Here is an 18,455-nt window from a genome sequence, read left to right on the forward strand (position 1 = left end):
ATTTTAAATGCTTTAAAAGTGATGATTATTTTTCGCCGAAACCGGTTTGGCTCAGTGGATAGAGCGTCGGTCTGCGGACTGAAAGGTCCCAGGTTCAATTCCTGTCAAGGGCATGTACATTGGCTGGAGGCACATCCCCAGTGGGGGGTGTTCAGGAGGCAGCTGATGGATGTCTCTCTCTCATCGATGTTTCTGGCTCTCTATCCCTCTCCCTTCTTCTCTCTAAAAAATCAATAAAATATATATTTTTCTTTAAAAAGTGATGATTATTTTTAAAATACATTTTATTGATTTTTTACAGAGAGGAAGAGAGAGGGATAGAGAGACTCATCGATGAGAGAGAATCATTGATTGGCTGCCTCTTGCACACTCCCTACTGGGGATGTGCCCGCAACCAAGGTACATGCCCTTAACCGGAATCGAACCCGGGACCTTTCAGTCCGCAGGGTGACGCTCTATCCACTGAGCCAAACCGGTTTCGGCTAAAAGTGATAATTTCTATGTGGAAGACAAAGAATATCTGGGTCAACTGAAAAAAGTTTGAAGACCAACAATTACGAGCATTATTGGATGAAGATGCGCGTCAAATTAAAAAACAACTTGCAAAAAGATTAAACGTTGTTCAGCAAATAATTTCTGATTGTTTATGAGCAATGGGAAAGATTTCAAAGGAAGGAAAACAGGTGCCACATTAAATGAACGAAAGACAAATGGGAAACAGCAAAGTCATCAGTAAAATGTTGCTTCAATGGCATGAAATAAAGTAATTTTTTTCTATCGAATTGTGACTGGTGATGAAAAGTGGGTTTATTTTGAGAATTCCAAACGCACAAAATCATGGGTTGATCCAGGTCAACCATTAACATCGACTGCAAGGCCAAATCGCTTCAGAAAGAAGACAATGCTCTGTGTTTGGTGGGATCAAGAAGGTGTGGTGTATTATGAGCTTCTAAAACCAGATGAAACCATTCATTCTGATCGCTACCAACAACAAATAATCAATTTGAACCACACTTTGATCATAAAACCACCAGGATGGTCCAGAAGACAAGGCAAAGTAATTTTACTTCATGATGACACACCATCACCCACTTCAAAACAAATTAAAGACACATTAAAAGATCTTTCCTGGGACGTATTAACCCACTTGCCGTATTCACCAGACCTTGCTCCTTCAGATTACACTCCAATTAATGACACACACACACTTTCTAAGCAGCACTTCAAAACATACGAAGAAGTGAAAAATTGGGTCTCTGAATGGTCTTCCTCAAAACAAGAAAAGTTCTATTGGAACGGTATCCACAAATTACCGGAAATATGGGGAAATGTGTAGCTAGCAATGGACATTACATTGAATAAAGTATTTTAGATGTTTCTCTTGAAATTATCATGTTTTCTTTGATTATAAAATCTGCATTATTAACCAGTACCAATTAAAAATGTGGATACTGGTTAAAAATGTGGATTTTTGTAATCAAATAAAACATGAACATTTCAAGAGAAATAAATATATATATATTTTTATTTTTAAATATTTTATTGATTTTTTACAGAGAGGAAGGGAGAGATAGAGTCAGAAACATTGATCAGCTGCCTCCTGTACATCCCTCACTAGGGATGCGCCTGCAACCAATGTACGTGCCCTTGACTGGAATCGAACCTGGGACCCAACCCGGGACCCCTCAGTCCGCAGACCAACGCTCTATCCACTGAGCCAAACTGGTTTCGGCTATATATGTTTTTAAGTGAATGAATGAATTGCAGTCATGACTAGTGTGGTTCAATTGATTGGAGGGTTCTCCTGTACACCAAAGGATTGCAGGTTCAAAGATTTGATTCCGGGTCAGGACACATTCTCAGGTTGGGAGTTTGGGGCATGTATGGGCAGTAACCAATTGTTGTTTCTCTCTCACATCGATGTTTCTCTTTCCCTCCCTCTCTCTCCAAAATTAATTAAAAAAAGAAGAATGAATGGCAGAAACAGTTTACTAGTGCTTCCTCATATTGTTTCATAATGGCAAATAGAGATTGAGTTGACTGATTTGGTGCCCTCTAGTGGTGAAAAAGCCCCAGGATATTTACCCTCCGTCTCTGTGGCATCACCTGGTACAACCAGGGCTCTCCTGAAGAATCAATTACCTTTCTTGCACAAAGAAAATACATGGAAATCAATCTTGGTAAGATAAATAAAAGGGAGGAGCACTTGCTTTAGAAAAGTTAATTCTGACTTTAGGAGGCCAAGGTTGTTTTCATTCTGCATATCTTAATGCATGTAAGTCTTGGGTAGTGCTCATAAGGGACAATTTTCCTTTAATACATAATAGCTAGCATTTGCTGTGCATCAGTATGTGACAGGCAAGCAGTATCCTATTTAACACTCACAAAAAATCCATGACATGGTCATTACTAGAATATCTATATAACTGTGTATAATAAGGCTTAGAGATGTTAGGAAAGTCAGCCCATGGCCCTGAAAGGTGTGGCTCAGTTGGTTGCAGCATCATCTTGTGTACCAAAAATTGATGGGTTTGATTCCCCATCAGGGCATAAGCCTGGGTTGCCCATTGCATGTGGGAAGCAACCAATTGATGTTTCTCCCTCCCTCCCTCTCTCTAAGATCAATAATAAAAATGTCACCCAATGAATAAATAGCAGAACCTGGAGTTGAACCTTGGCCATCCCACTTTAGTGTGACTGCTTCTAACCACTATGCCATTATGTTTCTAGTCTAACATGCCCACAGCAACTGCATATTATTACCCCTACAAGCAATTATTTGTTTACATTCTTCTCCCAACCTCTGAGTTACTCTTAGGATAGAGCCATTCATTCACTCAACAAATATGTATTGAGTGTATGCTCTGTGACAGGTCCTGTGCTAAATTCCAAGGATACAGTAGTGAATGAGACAGAAATTATTGCATCCTGCCCTCATGGAGCTTACATTCTAGAGAATGAGATAGAAACAGACAAAAACAGGTAATAAGTAAACAATATTATTGCAAATTTTGGTTAATACTACTAAAGGTGATTAAGGAAATCAAGACTAAAAATGTTGAGGTGAATGCAACTTTATTTTTTAAATCCTCACTCGGAAAGATGTTTTATTGATTTTAGAGAGAGAGGAGGGAGAGAGAAGCATTGATGTGAGAAACATTTATTGGAGCCTCACATACACGCCCCGATGGGGGATCAAACCAACATCCTAGGTATATGTCCCAACTGGGAATCTAACATGAAACCTTTTGTTGCTCCAATCAACCAAGCCACCCTGCTACGGCAGGGGTTGATGCTATTTTAAATGGAGGCAGGGCAGAGACAGAAGAAATCTCTGTGACATTATATTTAAATGAGTAGAAGGACAAGCCTGCAAATGTGAGGGCAAGAGTAGTATTCTAGTTTCTGGCTTGTGACCATCATGTCTTATTTATCTTTTATACTAAGCACAGGATTTGACATTTCTTAAGTGTCATCCAATGTGGGATGAGTGATCAACTAATTTCTTATCTCTTTGGTCTTCCTCAGACTTGAGCAGTGCTGCTTCATCCTCTCAATTCAAAACTGAAATCATGCTTCAAGACTTAGCACAAGCCCCATCTCCTCCAGGAAACCTTCCTTAACAATCAAAGCATTCTTCAGCCATAAAGAGGGAAATCTTGCCATATGTGACAATAAGGGTATTAGCAAGTGAAGTAAGTCAGAGAAAAAAAATACTATATGATGTCACTTATGTGTGGTATCTCAAAACACCAAGCTCATGGAAGCACAGGGTAGACTGGTGATTGCCAGGGACTGAGGAGTGGGGGAAATGAGATGATGCTAGTTAAAAGGCACACATTTCCACTTATAAGAGGAATGAATCTGGGGCTCTAATGTACTGCATGATGACAGTAGTTTACAATACTGTACTGTATGCTTGAAAGTTTCTAACAGAGTAAATATTAAATGTCCTCACCACTACTACCATTACCATCACAATAAATGGTTGTTATGTGAGGTGAAGGATGTGTTAAATGTGTTAATTAACCTGACAGTGGTAATCATTTTACGATATGCAACAAATCATCACATTGTACATCTTAAACTTAAGCAATGCTATCAATTATAGCTCAATAAAGCTGGGGGGGAAACAACGAAAATATTCTGAGCAAAGAAGACAGCAAGTTCAAAGATACAGGGCAAGAGGGCAAGATAGAGTCGGGAAACTCCAAGTAGTTCAATATGGCTTGGCATAAATTTGATGGAGACAATGATAAGAGACAGAACTAGAAGATTGACATTCATTCATTCATTCATTTGACATTTATTGAGTATTCACAGTGTGCTAGACACTGGGCTTATAGATCTGGTCCTTGCTTTCATGGACTCAAAGAGCAAAGAGGAAGATAATTGATAAACCATCAAAAATTGTTTTTAGCCTGCCCAGCATGGCTCAGTGGTTAAGTGTAGGTCTATGAACCAGAAGGTCTTGGTTCAATCCCTAGTCAGGACACACATAATGGGGTTGCAGGCTCGATCCCCAGTATGGGGCGTACATGAGGCAGCTGATCAATGATTCTCTCATCATTGGTATTTCTAGCTCTCCCTTCCTCTCTGAAATCAATAAAAATATATTTAAAATAAACAAATGAAACTGTCCTATATTCTTCAAAGACGTTGTCATAATAGACCAAAAAAGGATGAGATCAGAAAATGTTCCGGATTGAGAGAAAAGAAAAACGACTAAATGAATGCATGACCTTGTATCAGGAAATAAGCTGTTAGTATATAAAAGATATCGAGATAATAGGCAGAATTTGAGCATGAACTTTATATCATAGTATTGAATCAAGGTTAAACTTTATAATTGGGCTATGATTACATGGCGTTCATTATATTCCTATTGCAACGTTTCAGTACATTTGGAAAATGTAATAAACTGGAGAAAAGTTATTACAATAAACTAGGGACAGAATGATGCAACTCAGACTAAACTTGTAGTAAAAAACAGAACGAGTAAATTCAAGATATAGTTTGGAGGTAGAATTGACAAGACTGGTGAATTACTAAGATGCTGTGGACGAAGAAAAGGGATTAGAATCACTGGTGTAAATAAATAAAACACGCCTGAGAGGGCGCACATCAGCCCCGCCCTGGTCCTCTTGACCCAAGCGGAGGAAGTGAGGAAAAAGGAAGCGGCCAGCAACTACCGGTCAGCTTCCTGTCTGGTGTCGCAAAGAGACCGTAAAGCAAATCTGTTTGACTCCTCCCTTAAAATGGGCGGCCCCGAAGATTGACAGCAACCAATGGCGAGCAACCCTTGGGGACACTGGTCCAATGACTCTGGAGCTGGGCGGAGTCTTGCGGCACGTGGCTCGTTGGCGTTTTCTGGGGAGGCCCTGGCAATGTCTCTTCTTGGGGTACCCCAGCAGGTTTTTTGGAGTGTGCAGGAGGCCTGCTGAGGGGGTCCAGCTTCTGCGGAGGGGCTCCGGAGGTTCTGTCGCTGTGGGAAGAAGTTGTACCCCGGAGGGATGGGGCCAGCGCCTGTGGGAGCCCAGCTTCCCGGAGCTGCCGGCGATCCGGAGGTGGGTGAGCCATCTGGGAGGAAAGGGTGCTGCTCCACGTGGTGGAGGTGGCAAAGCTTGACTGCTGTCCAGCAAGGGGCACGAGTGCGGGTCTCTCTGGATCGGCTCCATCCTTCCGATGCCTCCCGCCGGGCGCATGGTGGCGCATGTGGATCTGTGCATGGGGGGCGGGGCCCAGGGCTCCAGTGGAGAAGGTTTGGGATCCCGCTGACCAGGATTTGAAGTCTGCTCACAGTATAGGCAGGCATACCAACTCTGGAACCTCGGGCTCGCGGGACTTTTTCAAGTGTTCGTTTTCTTCCAGGATTATTGTGAGATTGGGGTGACTTAGTGTTTTCGCCAGAGCCAGTAAGTTCTAGTTCTTTCCATCACTAATTAAGCACTAGTGCAGTGTTTTTCAACCTTTTTTGGGCAAAGGCACACTTGTTTCATGAAAAAAATCACGAGGCACACCACCATTAGAAAATGTTAAAAAATTTAACTCTGTGCCTATATTGACTATATATAAAGTAATTCTCTTGAATAGGAATCAAATAAACACAAAGAAAGTATTTTATAATTACTTTATTATGAAATATTAAGTAAACAAAATAGTGAAGAATTATAAAATTCTTGTCTTGTCTGCACCTACGGCACACCAGGCAACCGCGGAACAGCGGTTGAAAAACGCTGCACTAGTATATACAGTACTGATCAGGGTTAGTCAGGGCTTGCTAGGGGAGATGGAACCTGGCAGGATTTGAATAGAGAAAGAGTGAAGATGGCATTTGCAAAGTCCCAGGACGGACCCAGCAGAATTAGAAGCACCCTGATGCGTGATCCCTGGAAATACAAGGAACTCAGGTGTGGCTTAGGATAGGGCCCAGTCAGCTACTACCCCTGCCGGTGCTCCTTGCTTGTGTGTCAGGTAGACAGGGAACCCTCACCTCAAGGAGTTCTGTCTAGAGCTCAGTAACCTTCTAATAAGGAATGATGATCCTGAGTGTTTACACAATCTGACTCCCATTCAAAAGAGGGAGCAGATGCCAGTAAAGCTCTTACCCATCATATCCTATCAGGTGGTACTTCAGGCAGAGAATTATCGATAAACATCTATGACCTCACGCTGGTTTCTCCCTCTCACTGGGCACAGATGATGGAGTCAACTCTGGAAGGCACAGTCAAGGAGGAGAAGAAGGAATTTTCAAAGAAGCATGGAGCGGCTGGGTCTCCAGCGGAGGGTCTCCTGCAGCCAGTGAAGCTTAGCCGGGCAGAACTGTACAAGGAACCTACCAGCGAGGAACTGAATCGCCTTCGGGAGACTGAGAGCCTGTTCCACTCCAGCTTGCTTCGTTTACAGGTATACCATGTGTGGCTGGGGCTTAGCTGAGAGGGGCAGACCTGAGATCCTGAGGATAAAAGACTCTCCCCACCCCTTCTTATAGGTAGAGGAGCTACTGAAGGAAGTGAAGCTGTCAGAGAAGAAGAAGGAGCGGATTGATGCTTTCCTACGGAATGTCAACCAAAAGATCATGAGGGTGCCCTCAACCCCTGAGACAGAGGTAAGACCGGTGGTATAGGACACTGGAAAGCCCAGAAACAGGGCTCTGGAGAGGCTAGGGTACCAGGAAGCTTATTCTCGTAGCCACGAGGCAAAGCTGGGAGTGTGATCAGTCACATGTTCATTCATTTAGCAAATGTTTATATATGCCTTGCAGTAGTTGTGTTCTTAGGCTGCATCAGTGAACAAAGCAGCCTGTTTTAGTGTTGGGGTTATGGACAATAGGTAATAAGCATGACAAGTAAACTAACTACATGGTAAATTAGAAGGTATTAAGCACTGTGAAAATAATAAAATAAAAAAAGTAGGTCGAAGTAAGGGGATTATGGGAATATCAGAGGATGGGAGTGATTTGTGATTATTTTTTTAATAAAAAAAATTTTTTTTTAAGAGAGAGGAAGGGAGAGGGAGGGGCAGAAACATTGTTGAGTGAGAAACATCGATCAGCTGCCTCCTACACAGCCCTAACAGGGATTGAGCCCACAATCTGGGCATGTGCCCTGACCAGGAATTGAGCCTCAACCTCCTGGTTTATAGTGATGCTCAACCATTGAGCCGTACTGGCTGTGCATCATATAATATCATTTTCAGGCCATAAAAAATTATCAACTTAAAAATTAGACTGCTAGAGAGGGAAAGATAGAAACCTCAATGATGAGAGAGAATCATTGATCCACTGCTTCCTGCTTGCCTCATACTGGGGATCAAGCCCACAACAGAGAATGTGCCCTTGACCAGAATCGAACCTGGGATCCTTCAGTCTGCAAGCCGATGCTCTATCCACTGAGCCAAACCAGTTAGGACTAGTCAAATATTTAATTAACTCACCCCTGTTAATGCCTTGGCAGGGCCAGACCAAATGATTTTGCAGGACTTAAATGGCCCATGGGTCGGACATTCCCCATCCCTACTCTAAAGTCAATAAATACAAATTTTTTTAAAATTTTTTTTGAATAAATACAAATTTTAGAAATACATAAATAACATTATTTAAAAAGTAGAACAGAGTGGGACGTAGGTGAAATCAGGGAAGGGGCTTAGGAACCTCTTATGCAGTGATCACTAAAAAATGGTGGTTTAGAGATGTGGCCATGTCTGGATGTCTTTTGAAAGTGAAGTGGGAATTCTTAACAGATGAGTATGGTGATATAAATGTTTTTGGCCTGAGCAGCTAGTAGGGAATTGCCTTCATGGAGAAGATGTGTTTACAAAAAGATCGGGAGTTTGGTTTCAAACATGTTGACGTTTTATATTTGAGAGGTATACTAGACATCCAGGGGACGTGTTCAATCAAATCAATGCATCACCGTCTCTGTCCCCACAGCTGACTGACCAGGCATGGCTCCCAGCTGGAGTTCGAGTGCCTCTCCACCAAGTGCCCTATACTGTGAAGGGCTGTTTCCGCTTCCTGCCCCCAGCCCAGGTCACTGTTGTGGGCAGCTACCTTTTGGGCACCTCCATCCGGCCGGACATCAATGTGGATGTAGCACTGACCATGCCCAAGGTGAGATCCAGAGTTGAGGTGATGGAATGGCTTGCTACTGTACTACTTAAAAATCCCAGAGTCCCTCCCTTTTCCCCACCTGTTGCTTATCAGTGGATTGAAATCTGAATTCTAAATCAAAAGAATAGATCACTGCAATTATCTTTAGAGGGCTACTCAGATGAGCCCTTAGGCCAGTTGCTGTCCCTTTACACCTTTGCAAACTGAGTGTGGTGTTGCTAGCCCTTACTTGGGAATTCTGGCCAGCAGAAAATTCCTGGAGTTGCTAAGCTATAATTCTCACCTTGGCTTTATCTGGGCCCCCAAACTCTTGAACAGCAAGTACTTAAAGTGTGTGGCCATCTCTCTTTTCTTGATCCCCGTCAGGAGATCCTACAGGACAAGGATGGGCTGAACCAGCGCTACTTCCGCAAGCGTGCCCTCTACCTGGCCCACTTGGCTCACCATTTGGCCCAAGACCCCCTCTTTGGCAGTGTTCGCTTCTCCTACACCAACGGCTGCCACCTGAAACCCTTGCTGCTGCTGCGGCCTCATGGTGGGTGGGGATACACACACACACACACACTGGGCCTAGGGCACAGGATGCGGTGATAAATCCAGTGGGGGAAGCATAGGACCCATAGGTCCAAGGTGAGAGGCTTGGGCCTCAAGTTTGAAGGGGAAGGTATAGAGATCTCAAATTCTGAGATGGGAGTGGGTGGGGCCCTCAAGTAGATAAGGGGTCCCTCTGGCTCCAGGGGCTACGGGGTCTCAGCATCCTCTGTCCCCTTCCAGGGAAGGATGAGCACCTGGTCACTGTACGTCTCCACCCGTGCCCTCCACCTGACTTCTTCCGCCCGTGCCGCCTGCTGCCCTCCAAGAACAACGTGCGCTCTGCCTGGTACCAAGGGCCGAGTCCTCCGGGCCATGGTGAGCAGGCGCTGGTGTCACAGTGGAGCTGGAGGGAAGGGTGTTGTGAGAACTTTTCTCACAGCTTTTCTTTTTGTCCCACAGGTAGTCCCGAGCCTCCCACCCCTCACTACAACACATGGGTCCTGCAGGACACAGCCCTCCGGTCCCATGTGCAGTTCCTGTCAACTGTGCTGGGCTCAGCCTCGGGGCTGAAGGATGGTGTGGCCCTCCTGAAGGTCTGGCTGAGGCAGCGAGAACTGGACAAAGTGAGTCGAGGATGGCTCGGCTTCCCTGCCTTGCCGAGTGGTGGGCTGGCTCTGAGCTAGGGCCTCTCTCTCCATCTTTCTTTCAGGGCCTGGGAGGATTTAGTGGGTTCCTCGTCTCCATGCTGGTGGCCTTCCTCGTGTCCACACGCAAGATCCACACCACCATGAGCGGCTACCAGGTCCTGAGAAGTGTCCTGCAGTTTCTGGGTGAGGCAAATAGGCCTGGAAAGGCCAAGAATCCCACTTGTCTTGGGGATCCTCTCGTCTTGTCAGGGACAGTTTGATATCTTACCATCAGATATCAGAGTTTCCCAAATTTTTGACATATGTCTACCCCTTCTATAATTTTCATAACGCTGAGTACCCCTCGTACTCATGAGAACCTAGAATTAGGTGCAGCTAAGCGCGGTGCAGTGCATATCCCCACCAAACTCTTCCCGTACCCCTGGGGGTACACATACCACACTTTGGGAAACACTGAGATAGATGAACAGATTGAGTCCCTGAGTCAGTGGCAGCCACCTGGCCGGAAGGAGGGGTCCCCAGGGAGAGGAATATTTTTCTGACGCCCACCTTCTCTGGTTCACTTCAGCCACCACAGATTTGACCGTCAACGGGATCAGTTTATGTTTCAGCTCAGATCCTTCCTTGGTGAGTGGGGGGCAGGGCTGAGTCTGGGCAAGAAGACCTGAAGGTGAGCCTCAACTCTGACAGGCTTCTCTCTCTCTCCCCCTCCAAGCCGGCCCTGGCTGACTTCCACCAGTCCTTCCCTGTTGTCTTCCTGGACTCCTCAGGCCGCCTCAACCTTTGTGCTGATGTCACTGCCTCCACTTATCACCAGGTACCAGTGGCTCCCCACCCCAAGGCTCCTCTGGTGTCCCAGCCCAGCCTCCGTCTTTGCTGCCAGCACCAGGACTCAGAAACTCCTCTCCAGAGAGCTCAGGGCAGGCGTGTCTCCTAGTCTGAGCCCTCAGGTCACGAGGGGAGAGTCCAGTGGTGGCAGTCCCACAACTGAGCCTCTGTGCCCCAGGTGCAGCACGAGGCACGGCTGTCGATGGCGTTGCTGGACAGCAAAGCTGACGATGGGTTCCAGCTGCTGTTAATGACTCCCAAACCCATGATCCGGGCTTTTGACCACGTCCTGCAGTAAGTTTAGGGGTGGTGGGGTATGTCAGTGGGTCCTGTTTCCCTGGGGCTACAGTGATGGGGCAGAGGTCCTTAGGCAAGTGCTCAGATTTTCCTGGTTTGGGGGGGATAGAAGTGATAGAGGCCAGCAGTCCCTGATTCTCCTTCTGTCCCCATCTCCAGTCTCTTTCCACTGAGCCGTCTGCAGGCAGCATGTCACCGGCTGAAGCTATGGCCAGAGCTGCAGGACCACGGTGGGGACTATGTCTCAGCTGTTTTGGGTCCACTAACCACCCTCCTGGAGCAGGGCCTGGGGTCTCGGCTGCACCTGCTGGCCCACTCTCGGCCCCCAGTCTCAGAGGTGAGGTGGTATGGAGGGGTCAGAGTTTGTGGGTCAAAGGTGGGCCGGGTTTAGGGTCCCAGGAGATACAAAAGATACACCATCCATAATTAACAAGTGGGTTTCTAGACCAAGATGGAGAACTCCTGGGTTAAGCTCAGCCTTTCTGCACTCTACAGTGGGACATCAGCCAGGATCCACCGAAGCACAAAGACGCTGGGGCCCTGACTCTGGGATTGCTCCTTCGGCCTGAGGGACTGACCAGCGTCCTTGAGCTGGGTCCAGAGGCTGACCAGCCCGAGGTGAGGAACCCTGAGGTCTGAGGGGTAATTTGGCCCTCTCTTGTTTTCAGAGAGGAAAGGAGAGGGAGAGATAGAGAGAAACATCAATGTTGAGAGAGAATCATTGATCCTCCAGGCTCCCGATTCTCCCTGAGAATCAAGCCCGCAACCCAGGCATGTGCCCTGGACTGGAATCAAACCTGGGACCCTTCGGTCCGCAGGCCGATGCTCTATCCACTGAGACAAACCAGTTAGAACTTTCAGGGAGATTTCTGACAGAGCCCTTCTTTGTTGTTCTCTCTCATTACTCCTTTACTCTCCTTAGGCTGCTGACTTCCGCCAGTTCTGGGGATCTCGCTCGGAGCTTCGGCGTTTCCAGGATGGAGCCATTCGGGAAGCTGTGGTCTGGGAGGCAAGCTCTCTGTCCCAGAAGCGCCTAATTCCCCACCAGGTGGTCACCCACCTCTTGGCACTGTGAGTGTGGGCATCTGAATGCCAGGGGGCATCTGTGGGCTGGGGAGCCTTTTAAGAGGGTCAGGCCCAGGCTTTTGGGGAGAGCAGCTCACATCCACAGTGGACTCCTATCCCCCAATACATGCACTGTGCCTGTGCCCCTCTTCCAGCCATGCTGACATTCCAGAGACCTGTGTCCGCTACATGGGAGGCCACCTGGATGCACTGATCCAAGGCTTGAAAGAGGTACAGACCCTGGTTTGGGATTGCAGTCAAGCTAACGATTGTAGAGGAGCCCGTATGGCTGGATTGGTTGGGGTTCGAGAGCCCTTACCACCTTAGCCAGACTGCACTTCCTGGAATGTCCAGCAGAGGGGGTGCTGGCTCTGCAGCAGCCTGCGTGATGGCAGATTCCCTGGCGGTAGTGGGGTTAGTTCCACAGGGTCCTGGCCTCCTGACTGTTTTCTCCCTCACAGACCTCCAGCACAGGGGAGGAGGCACTGGCAGCCGCGGTGCGTTGCTATGATGAACTCAGCCGCCTGCTGTGGGGGCTGGATGGTCTCCCGTTGACTGTGTCTGCTGTGCAAGGAGCTCACCCGGTGCTGCGCTACACTGAGGTGAGGCGCGAGAAGGGAGAGAGAGCCCTTTCTCTCTGGTGATCCCCATCTCTGCTTGACCCACCTGGTATTCTCCCAGCTCCTGACTCTGGGCACTCCCCCTTCCCAGTCCCAGGCCCCTTCTTCAGCCTTCCTTATTCCATAGGTATTCCCACCAGCTCCCGTCTGGCCCGCCTCCTCCTTCTACAAGCACCTTCCAGAGCGGGCCTCGCTGTTGCCCCGGCCCCATAAGCCCTGTCCAGCTTACGTGGAGCCCATGACTGGTGAGGGGGCTCTTCGGAGGGGGTGCAAGGGACTGTCCCCACCCCACGCTGCAGACCGAGACCTCTCGCTCTTCTCCCCAGTGGTGTGTCACCTGGAGGGCAGTGGCCAATGGCCACAGGATGCTGAGGCCATACGGCGGGTTCGGGCGGCTTTCCAGCTGCGCCTGGCAGAGCTGCTGGCGCAACAGCACGGGCTGCAGTGCCGGGCCACGGCCACACACACCGACGTCCTGAAGGTTAGGCTGGTGTAGGGCAGGGGCACCCCTGGTGAGGGGTGGACAGACGCGTCAGGGCGCCTCAGGCAGACACGTAACCTCCCATCCCGTGCCCTCTCCCAACAGGACGGGTTTGTGTTCCGGGTCCGTGTGGCCTATCAGCGGGAGCCCCAGATCCTGAAGGAGATGCGGAGCCCTGAGGGGATGATCTCGTTGAGGGACACGCCTGCCTCCCTCCTCCTGGAGAAAGACACAAAGCAGTTGCCGCTGCTCACAAGTGCCTTGCATGGGTATGGCCCCTGCATGGGCTCTTGTGTCTGTAGACCCATTTCTGCCCCCATTCTGTTCGGGCCTGCCTGCCTCTGTGGGAGGCCACATGGCGTAATATTTAGGGATATGCATTCTGGTGTCAGGCAAATTCTAAAATCCTGGTTTTGCTATTTCACTGGCTAAAAAAAAAAAAAAAAAAAAAAAAAAATCCCTATCGGCCGATTCCCCTGGACCTTATTCTTCTCATCTATAAAGTGGGAGTAATGCTAGGACTGACCTCTTGGGTCATTAGTTAGGAAGGCATGAGGTCGTACATGTAATGCGTTAGCACGGAGCTAGCGTTGGTGAAGTTTGAATAAGCAGTGGCACGAGGGCTGAAACACTGGTCTTGGGCCCTGAGTGCTTGAGTCTCATTGCCACTCCCTCTTCCCCTTCCTCCCCCCAGACTCCAGCAGCAGCACCCAGCCTTCTCGGGTGTGGCTCGGCTGGCCAAGCGGTGGGTGCGCGCCCAGCTCCTGGGCGAGGGCTTCACTGATGAGAGCCTGGACCTGGTGGCTGCCGCTCTTTTCCTGCACCCTGAGCCCTTCACCCTTCCCAGGTGACTCCCTCCGCCTTTTCTCTGCCAGGAAGTCCCCCTTGGGGCCAGCTTTGATCCCTTGTGCTGCACCTTCAGTCCAGATGGGAGAGGGTGGCTGAGGCATACCCTCAATCCATGCCAAGGGGTCTAGCCCCTAGACTGCAGGAAGCTTGGGGATGTGGGCCTGGACCCACTTTGCTCACTCCTTCTCCCCCAGTTCCCCTCAGGTGGGCTTCCTTCGGTTCCTTTTCCTGATATCAACCTTTGATTGGAAGAACAACCCCCTCATTGTCAACCTCAACAATGAACTCAATGGTGAGTGGTAGGACTTTGTGGATTGCAGAGTGTGGCAGGCAGGGTTTTTCCTGGTCAGTCTGTTAGGTTTTTCCCGAACCTCCCCTGTCCCAGATTGCTACACTTGACCCTGGTTGCCTTGGGGTGGGGAATTAGGAGGAGGGAGAGGCCCAGAGCAAGCCTTTAGGGAACTCTGAGACTCAGAGCTGTGGTTTGGTCACGTGATGACCAGGAACAGGGAAGGGGGGTCAGATTAGAATAGATGCCCACTGCCCTGGGTGGGTAGCTCACTTGGTTAGAGCATTGTCCCAATATCCCAAGGTTATAGATTCTATCCCTGGTCAGGACACATACAAGAATCAGCCGATAAATGCATAAACAAGTGGGGCAGCAAACTCTGTCTCTCCCTCCACCCCCTTCCTCTCTCTTAAAAAAAAAAGAAAAGTTGCCAGAGCTCTTGGGGGTGGGGTGGGAGTGATGCTTTCTGGCTGTAATGTGAGGAGCTCCTGGTCCCAGCAGAGAGGAAGAGGAAGGTGTCAGCTTTCTAATCCCGCAGGTGTGGGGGAGCCTGGGGTGGGAGGGGGCCGGGGCCAGGCCTCAGCTTGCACGGGCCTGGAAACCAGATGGGTGCCAGGCAGTGGAAAATTCTTCCTCTGAGCTGAGGCTGGCAGTTAACGCCCTGCCTGACTAAGGCGAATTCCGTGTCCCTTTCACCGCTTTTGCCACCTGGGGGTGCGTTGGAAAGCCCTTGTGATGGGTAGCCGCTGGGTGTACAGGAGGAGGACCTGGGGCGGGGGGGGGGGGCGCCTGGGGGAGCGGGGCAAGCTGAGCCAAGGTTCCCTCCTGCCCACAGCGGAGGAGCAGGCGGAGATCCGCAGTGGCTTCCTGGAAGCTCGGAAACAACTCCCCGTCATGGTCATCATTACCCCTCAGGACCGCAAACACTCCATCTGGACGCAGGATGGACCCTCGCCCCAGGTTCACTTCCATCTCTGCCCCCAAATGTGTGGTTTTCTCCCACGGGAAAAGCAGGCCTGGCCTGAGCTGAGAGACACCTGTGGTCAGGTCAGACTGACTTGATACACGTGTGTGTCCCCAGATCCTGCAGCAGCTTGTGGTCCTGGCAGCCGAGGCCTTGCCGATCCTGGAGAAGCAGCTGATGGATCCCCGGGGGCCTGGAGACATCAGGGTAAGCCCCTGAGCAGGACTGACTCGGGGGGCTCTGGGGATTCCACCTTTGACCTGGGAATCCGGAGTTCCAGGAGCCCTCAGGGGATGCCCAGCCCCCTGTTCGTTGAGATTGAAGCTGCCCAGGGTGACTGGCAGTGGCGGGGCCTAGAGGAGAACCGGGGCCCAGCTTCATCCAGGCCTCACGCTCCCAGCCTATGCTCCTTGTGCTAGACCCAAGCTCACACCAGCTGGTTCTTGTTTCTGCCTCCACGTGAGCATTCAGGCCCATCATGGGTGATCACATCAAGGGGGAGAAGTCAAGGTGGACATGTAGAAAGGTTTGTGGTCAGTTCTGAACTCTTCAGTGGGCACTATTGACTCTCCCTGTCCTTTCTCAGACAGTGTTCCGGCCGCCCTTGGACACGTATGATGTGCTGATCCGCCTGTCTCCCCGCCACATCCCCCGGCACCGCCAGGCTGTGGACTCCCCAGCTGCCTCCTTCTGCCGGGGCCTGCTCAGGGAGCCGGCGCCCTCGTCCCTGATGCCCGTGCTGGGCTATGATCCTCCTCGGCTCTACCTGGCACAGCTCAGGGTGGGTCCTCAGGGCTGACCGACCCTGGGGAGGGGACATGGAGGTGACTCTGTCCTGTAACCTTGTCTCCGTCCTGCTCTTTCTTAGGAGGCCTACGGGGACCTGGCCCTCTTCTTCTACGACCAGCATGGTGGCGAGGTGATTGGAGTCCTCTGGAAGCCCACCAGCTTCCAGCCCCACCCTTTCAAGGTGCGCTGGCGGGTGACAGCCATCTGCTCCTGAGTGTGTGCGTGTGGTCCCCCGTGGGCGTGCGTGTCTGTGTGTGGCCTGCTCCACGAGTGACCCTGTGTCAGATGTGACGTGAATGTGTCGGTGTCTCTGGGTGTGACTTTTTGTGACACCTCATTCCTCTGATTCCCACAGGCCTCCAACACAAAGGGGCGCATGGTGGTGTCTCAAGGCGGGGAGATGGTGATGGTGCCCAACGTAGAAGCCATCCTGGAGGACTTTGCCATCCTGGGTGAAGGCCTGGTACGGGCCGTGGAGGCCCGAAGCGAGAGGTGGACTGTGTGAGCTCCAGGCTCAGGAGCAGCTGCGGGTGGACAGCAGGATGGCAGATCTCCGGAGCAAGGCGTCGGTGGCGGGACCTCCACCCTCGTTGCAAAGGGGCCCTCCATGGAGAGCCTGCTGACTTGAACACACTGAGTCATTCCCAGGAAAAGTCCTGCCCCAATTCTCTGTCTGATGCACCAGCAGTGGGGCAGGGGCCATGTGTCTTATGGAGTCCCCTGGACCTGACTGAACTCTCAGAAGTTGAAGCAGGCGGTACTGAATGAGCCCAGGAGTTCCATCTGTCAGCCCTGGCCTGGGACTTGTTTCTAGGCTGCGCCCAGAAGCCAGGAAAGGGAGACATGTGCCCAGGGCTGGGACTCTGTCCCCTTCCCATTGCCAGGATATATGCCTAGACCTCTGCATGTCCTTTGGTGCATTATTGGCCTTTACACAGGGCCCAGAGCAGATGTGGCACTTCCTGCGGGTCAGAGCACCAGCACCGAGCAGCGGAGTGGGGCTGGTAGATAACTCTGAAGGGGCAGCCTGCCTTCCTGTGTTGGTTCTGCTGCTTTCCAGGGTGGGACCTGGAAAAGCACAGAGGACAGGGAGAAGCTATGTGGGTGAGAGGTTGAGGGGGCTGGTCACTCCCCCCACGTCGAGGAGAGATGCAGAAGCACAGAGTGCTGCCCTGGCCTCAGTGTCCAGCACCCTCCACCTCTGCTTCTGCCCATTCATGTCACGGACCACCCGCAGTGTGCCGCGTGGGGAGCCTGGGGAGCAGACCGAGTCCTGCTCCGGGAGCTCCAGTGCTCTGGGGGAGGATGCTGCTTCCTTTCACCCGATCCATACCTCATACAGCAGCCCCTCCCTTCTCCATCTCCCCTAATCTTGCTATTTTTCTAGACTCAGATCAAAAGTGCCTCCTCCTCAAACCCTTCCCTCACCCCAGCCAAGAGGCTTTTTGCCTCTGAATTCATTGGAGCAGTTACTGTGCTTTGCCATCAATTTAAGACAATGGAAGAGTTTGCACCACAAACTCTTCCATTGTCTTAAATTCTGGTTTAAAAATAAATCATTTAATTTTCTCATGTTCTTGGCTTGTCTACCTTTTCCTTGGGGTTTTAACCTTGTCTCCTCTATGTAAGCTCTTTGGGGGCAGGGAGCATCTTGTTTACGGGAATTTGGTCATATACTCATACAGGCCCTATGAAGGCGTACTTCCAATGACCTTATTTTCTGAAAGACGAACAGAAAATTACCGGGGCCTGTTTGTGGAGGGGGGACTTTGCTGCCTGTCTATGGGGCTTCATCCTCAGGATGATAAGCCACATGTGGGAACTCTGGTCTCCTTGTCTTTGTGAACCCATGCCAGCCCCTACCTATCACTCATGGGACAGCGGGGCCTATGGTTGAAATTAGCATAGCGAATACATTGATTGTCTTTAAAATACATATAGATAGAAAGATTGATTGATTGATATCAGAGATGAAGGGAGAGGGAGCAAGAGATAGAAACATCAACAGTGAGAATCATTGATTGGCTGCCTCCTGTACATCCCCTACTGGGCTAGAGCCTGCAACTGGGTCATGTGGCCTTGACAGAAATCGAACCCGGGACCCTTCAGTCCACAGGCCGATGCTCTATCCACTGAGCAAAACTGGCTAAGGCCATTGATTGGCTTTGTGAGCTAGGGTCTACATCTCTCCCAGTGCTGTTCATTCATGAACTCTGCACATCAGCAGCCAGGGTTTATTTTCTGTGAAAGTCAGCTTCAGGTCTGTAGCTTCCGACCCTTCCCACAAACCCAGTTTTGGATTATCGCAGTGAAAGCAGGGGTCAGTGCCCCAGGCAGTACTGTGCAGCAGGTGGCTTCAAGCGCTGGACACGCCAGTCCCACTTTGGAAATAAGCCCCGGCCCTGTTACCTTCCTAAGTGATTCACTTCCTCTTGCTGGACTTAGCCTCTCCGCCTTTAAAATAGGCATGGTCGCCAGACC

At 50.0% G+C, this 18,455-nt stretch overlaps 1 protein-coding gene and 1 long non-coding RNA gene across 5 annotated transcripts; both read left to right on the forward strand.

Moving 5' to 3' along the window:
* Window positions 1-1,731: 1,731 nt before the first annotated feature.
* Window positions 1,732-4,265, forward strand: LOC118716403. The gene is made up of 2 exons (XR_006741264.1): window positions 1,732-2,180; window positions 3,529-4,265. It is a non-coding gene; the product is annotated as an uncharacterized LOC118716403 (long non-coding RNA).
* A 1,066-nt stretch (window positions 4,266-5,331) lies between these two features.
* NOL6 (nucleolar protein 6) lies at window positions 5,332-17,383 on the forward strand. Of its 4 annotated transcripts, XM_036433555.2 has the most exons (27): window positions 5,522-5,567; window positions 5,803-5,915; window positions 6,700-6,906; window positions 6,992-7,108; window positions 8,432-8,611; window positions 8,978-9,146; window positions 9,386-9,520; window positions 9,605-9,768; window positions 9,855-9,975; window positions 10,361-10,419; window positions 10,508-10,609; window positions 10,799-10,914; window positions 11,077-11,254; window positions 11,413-11,535; window positions 11,840-11,988; window positions 12,138-12,213; window positions 12,444-12,584; window positions 12,730-12,847; window positions 12,929-13,083; window positions 13,189-13,352; window positions 13,778-13,930; window positions 14,127-14,224; window positions 15,057-15,181; window positions 15,303-15,392; window positions 15,772-15,966; window positions 16,054-16,155; window positions 16,330-17,383. In XM_036433555.2, exons 3-27 carry the CDS (start codon window positions 6,700-6,702, stop codon window positions 16,477-16,479), a joined length of 3,387 nt encoding a protein of 1,128 aa, XP_036289448.1. In that variant the 5' UTR covers window positions 5,522-5,567; window positions 5,803-5,915; the 3' UTR covers window positions 16,480-17,383. The 4 variants fall into 4 exon arrangements, 3 of the variants coding, with proteins under 3 accessions (XP_045436014.1, XP_036289447.1, XP_036289448.1); XM_036433554.2 differs by lacking the exon at window positions 5,803-5,915 and having other exon boundaries at window positions 5,334-5,567; XM_045580058.1 differs by lacking the exons at window positions 5,803-5,915; window positions 14,127-14,224; window positions 16,054-16,155; window positions 16,330-17,383 and having other exon boundaries at window positions 5,332-5,567; window positions 15,772-15,942.
* The last annotated feature ends 1,072 nt before the right edge of the window (window positions 17,384-18,455 follow it).

Source organism: Pipistrellus kuhlii, unplaced genomic scaffold, assembly GCF_014108245.1.
Source record: "Pipistrellus kuhlii isolate mPipKuh1 unplaced genomic scaffold, mPipKuh1.p scaffold_m20_p_12, whole genome shotgun sequence".
Taxonomy (NCBI): Eukaryota; Metazoa; Chordata; class Mammalia; order Chiroptera; family Vespertilionidae; genus Pipistrellus; species Pipistrellus kuhlii.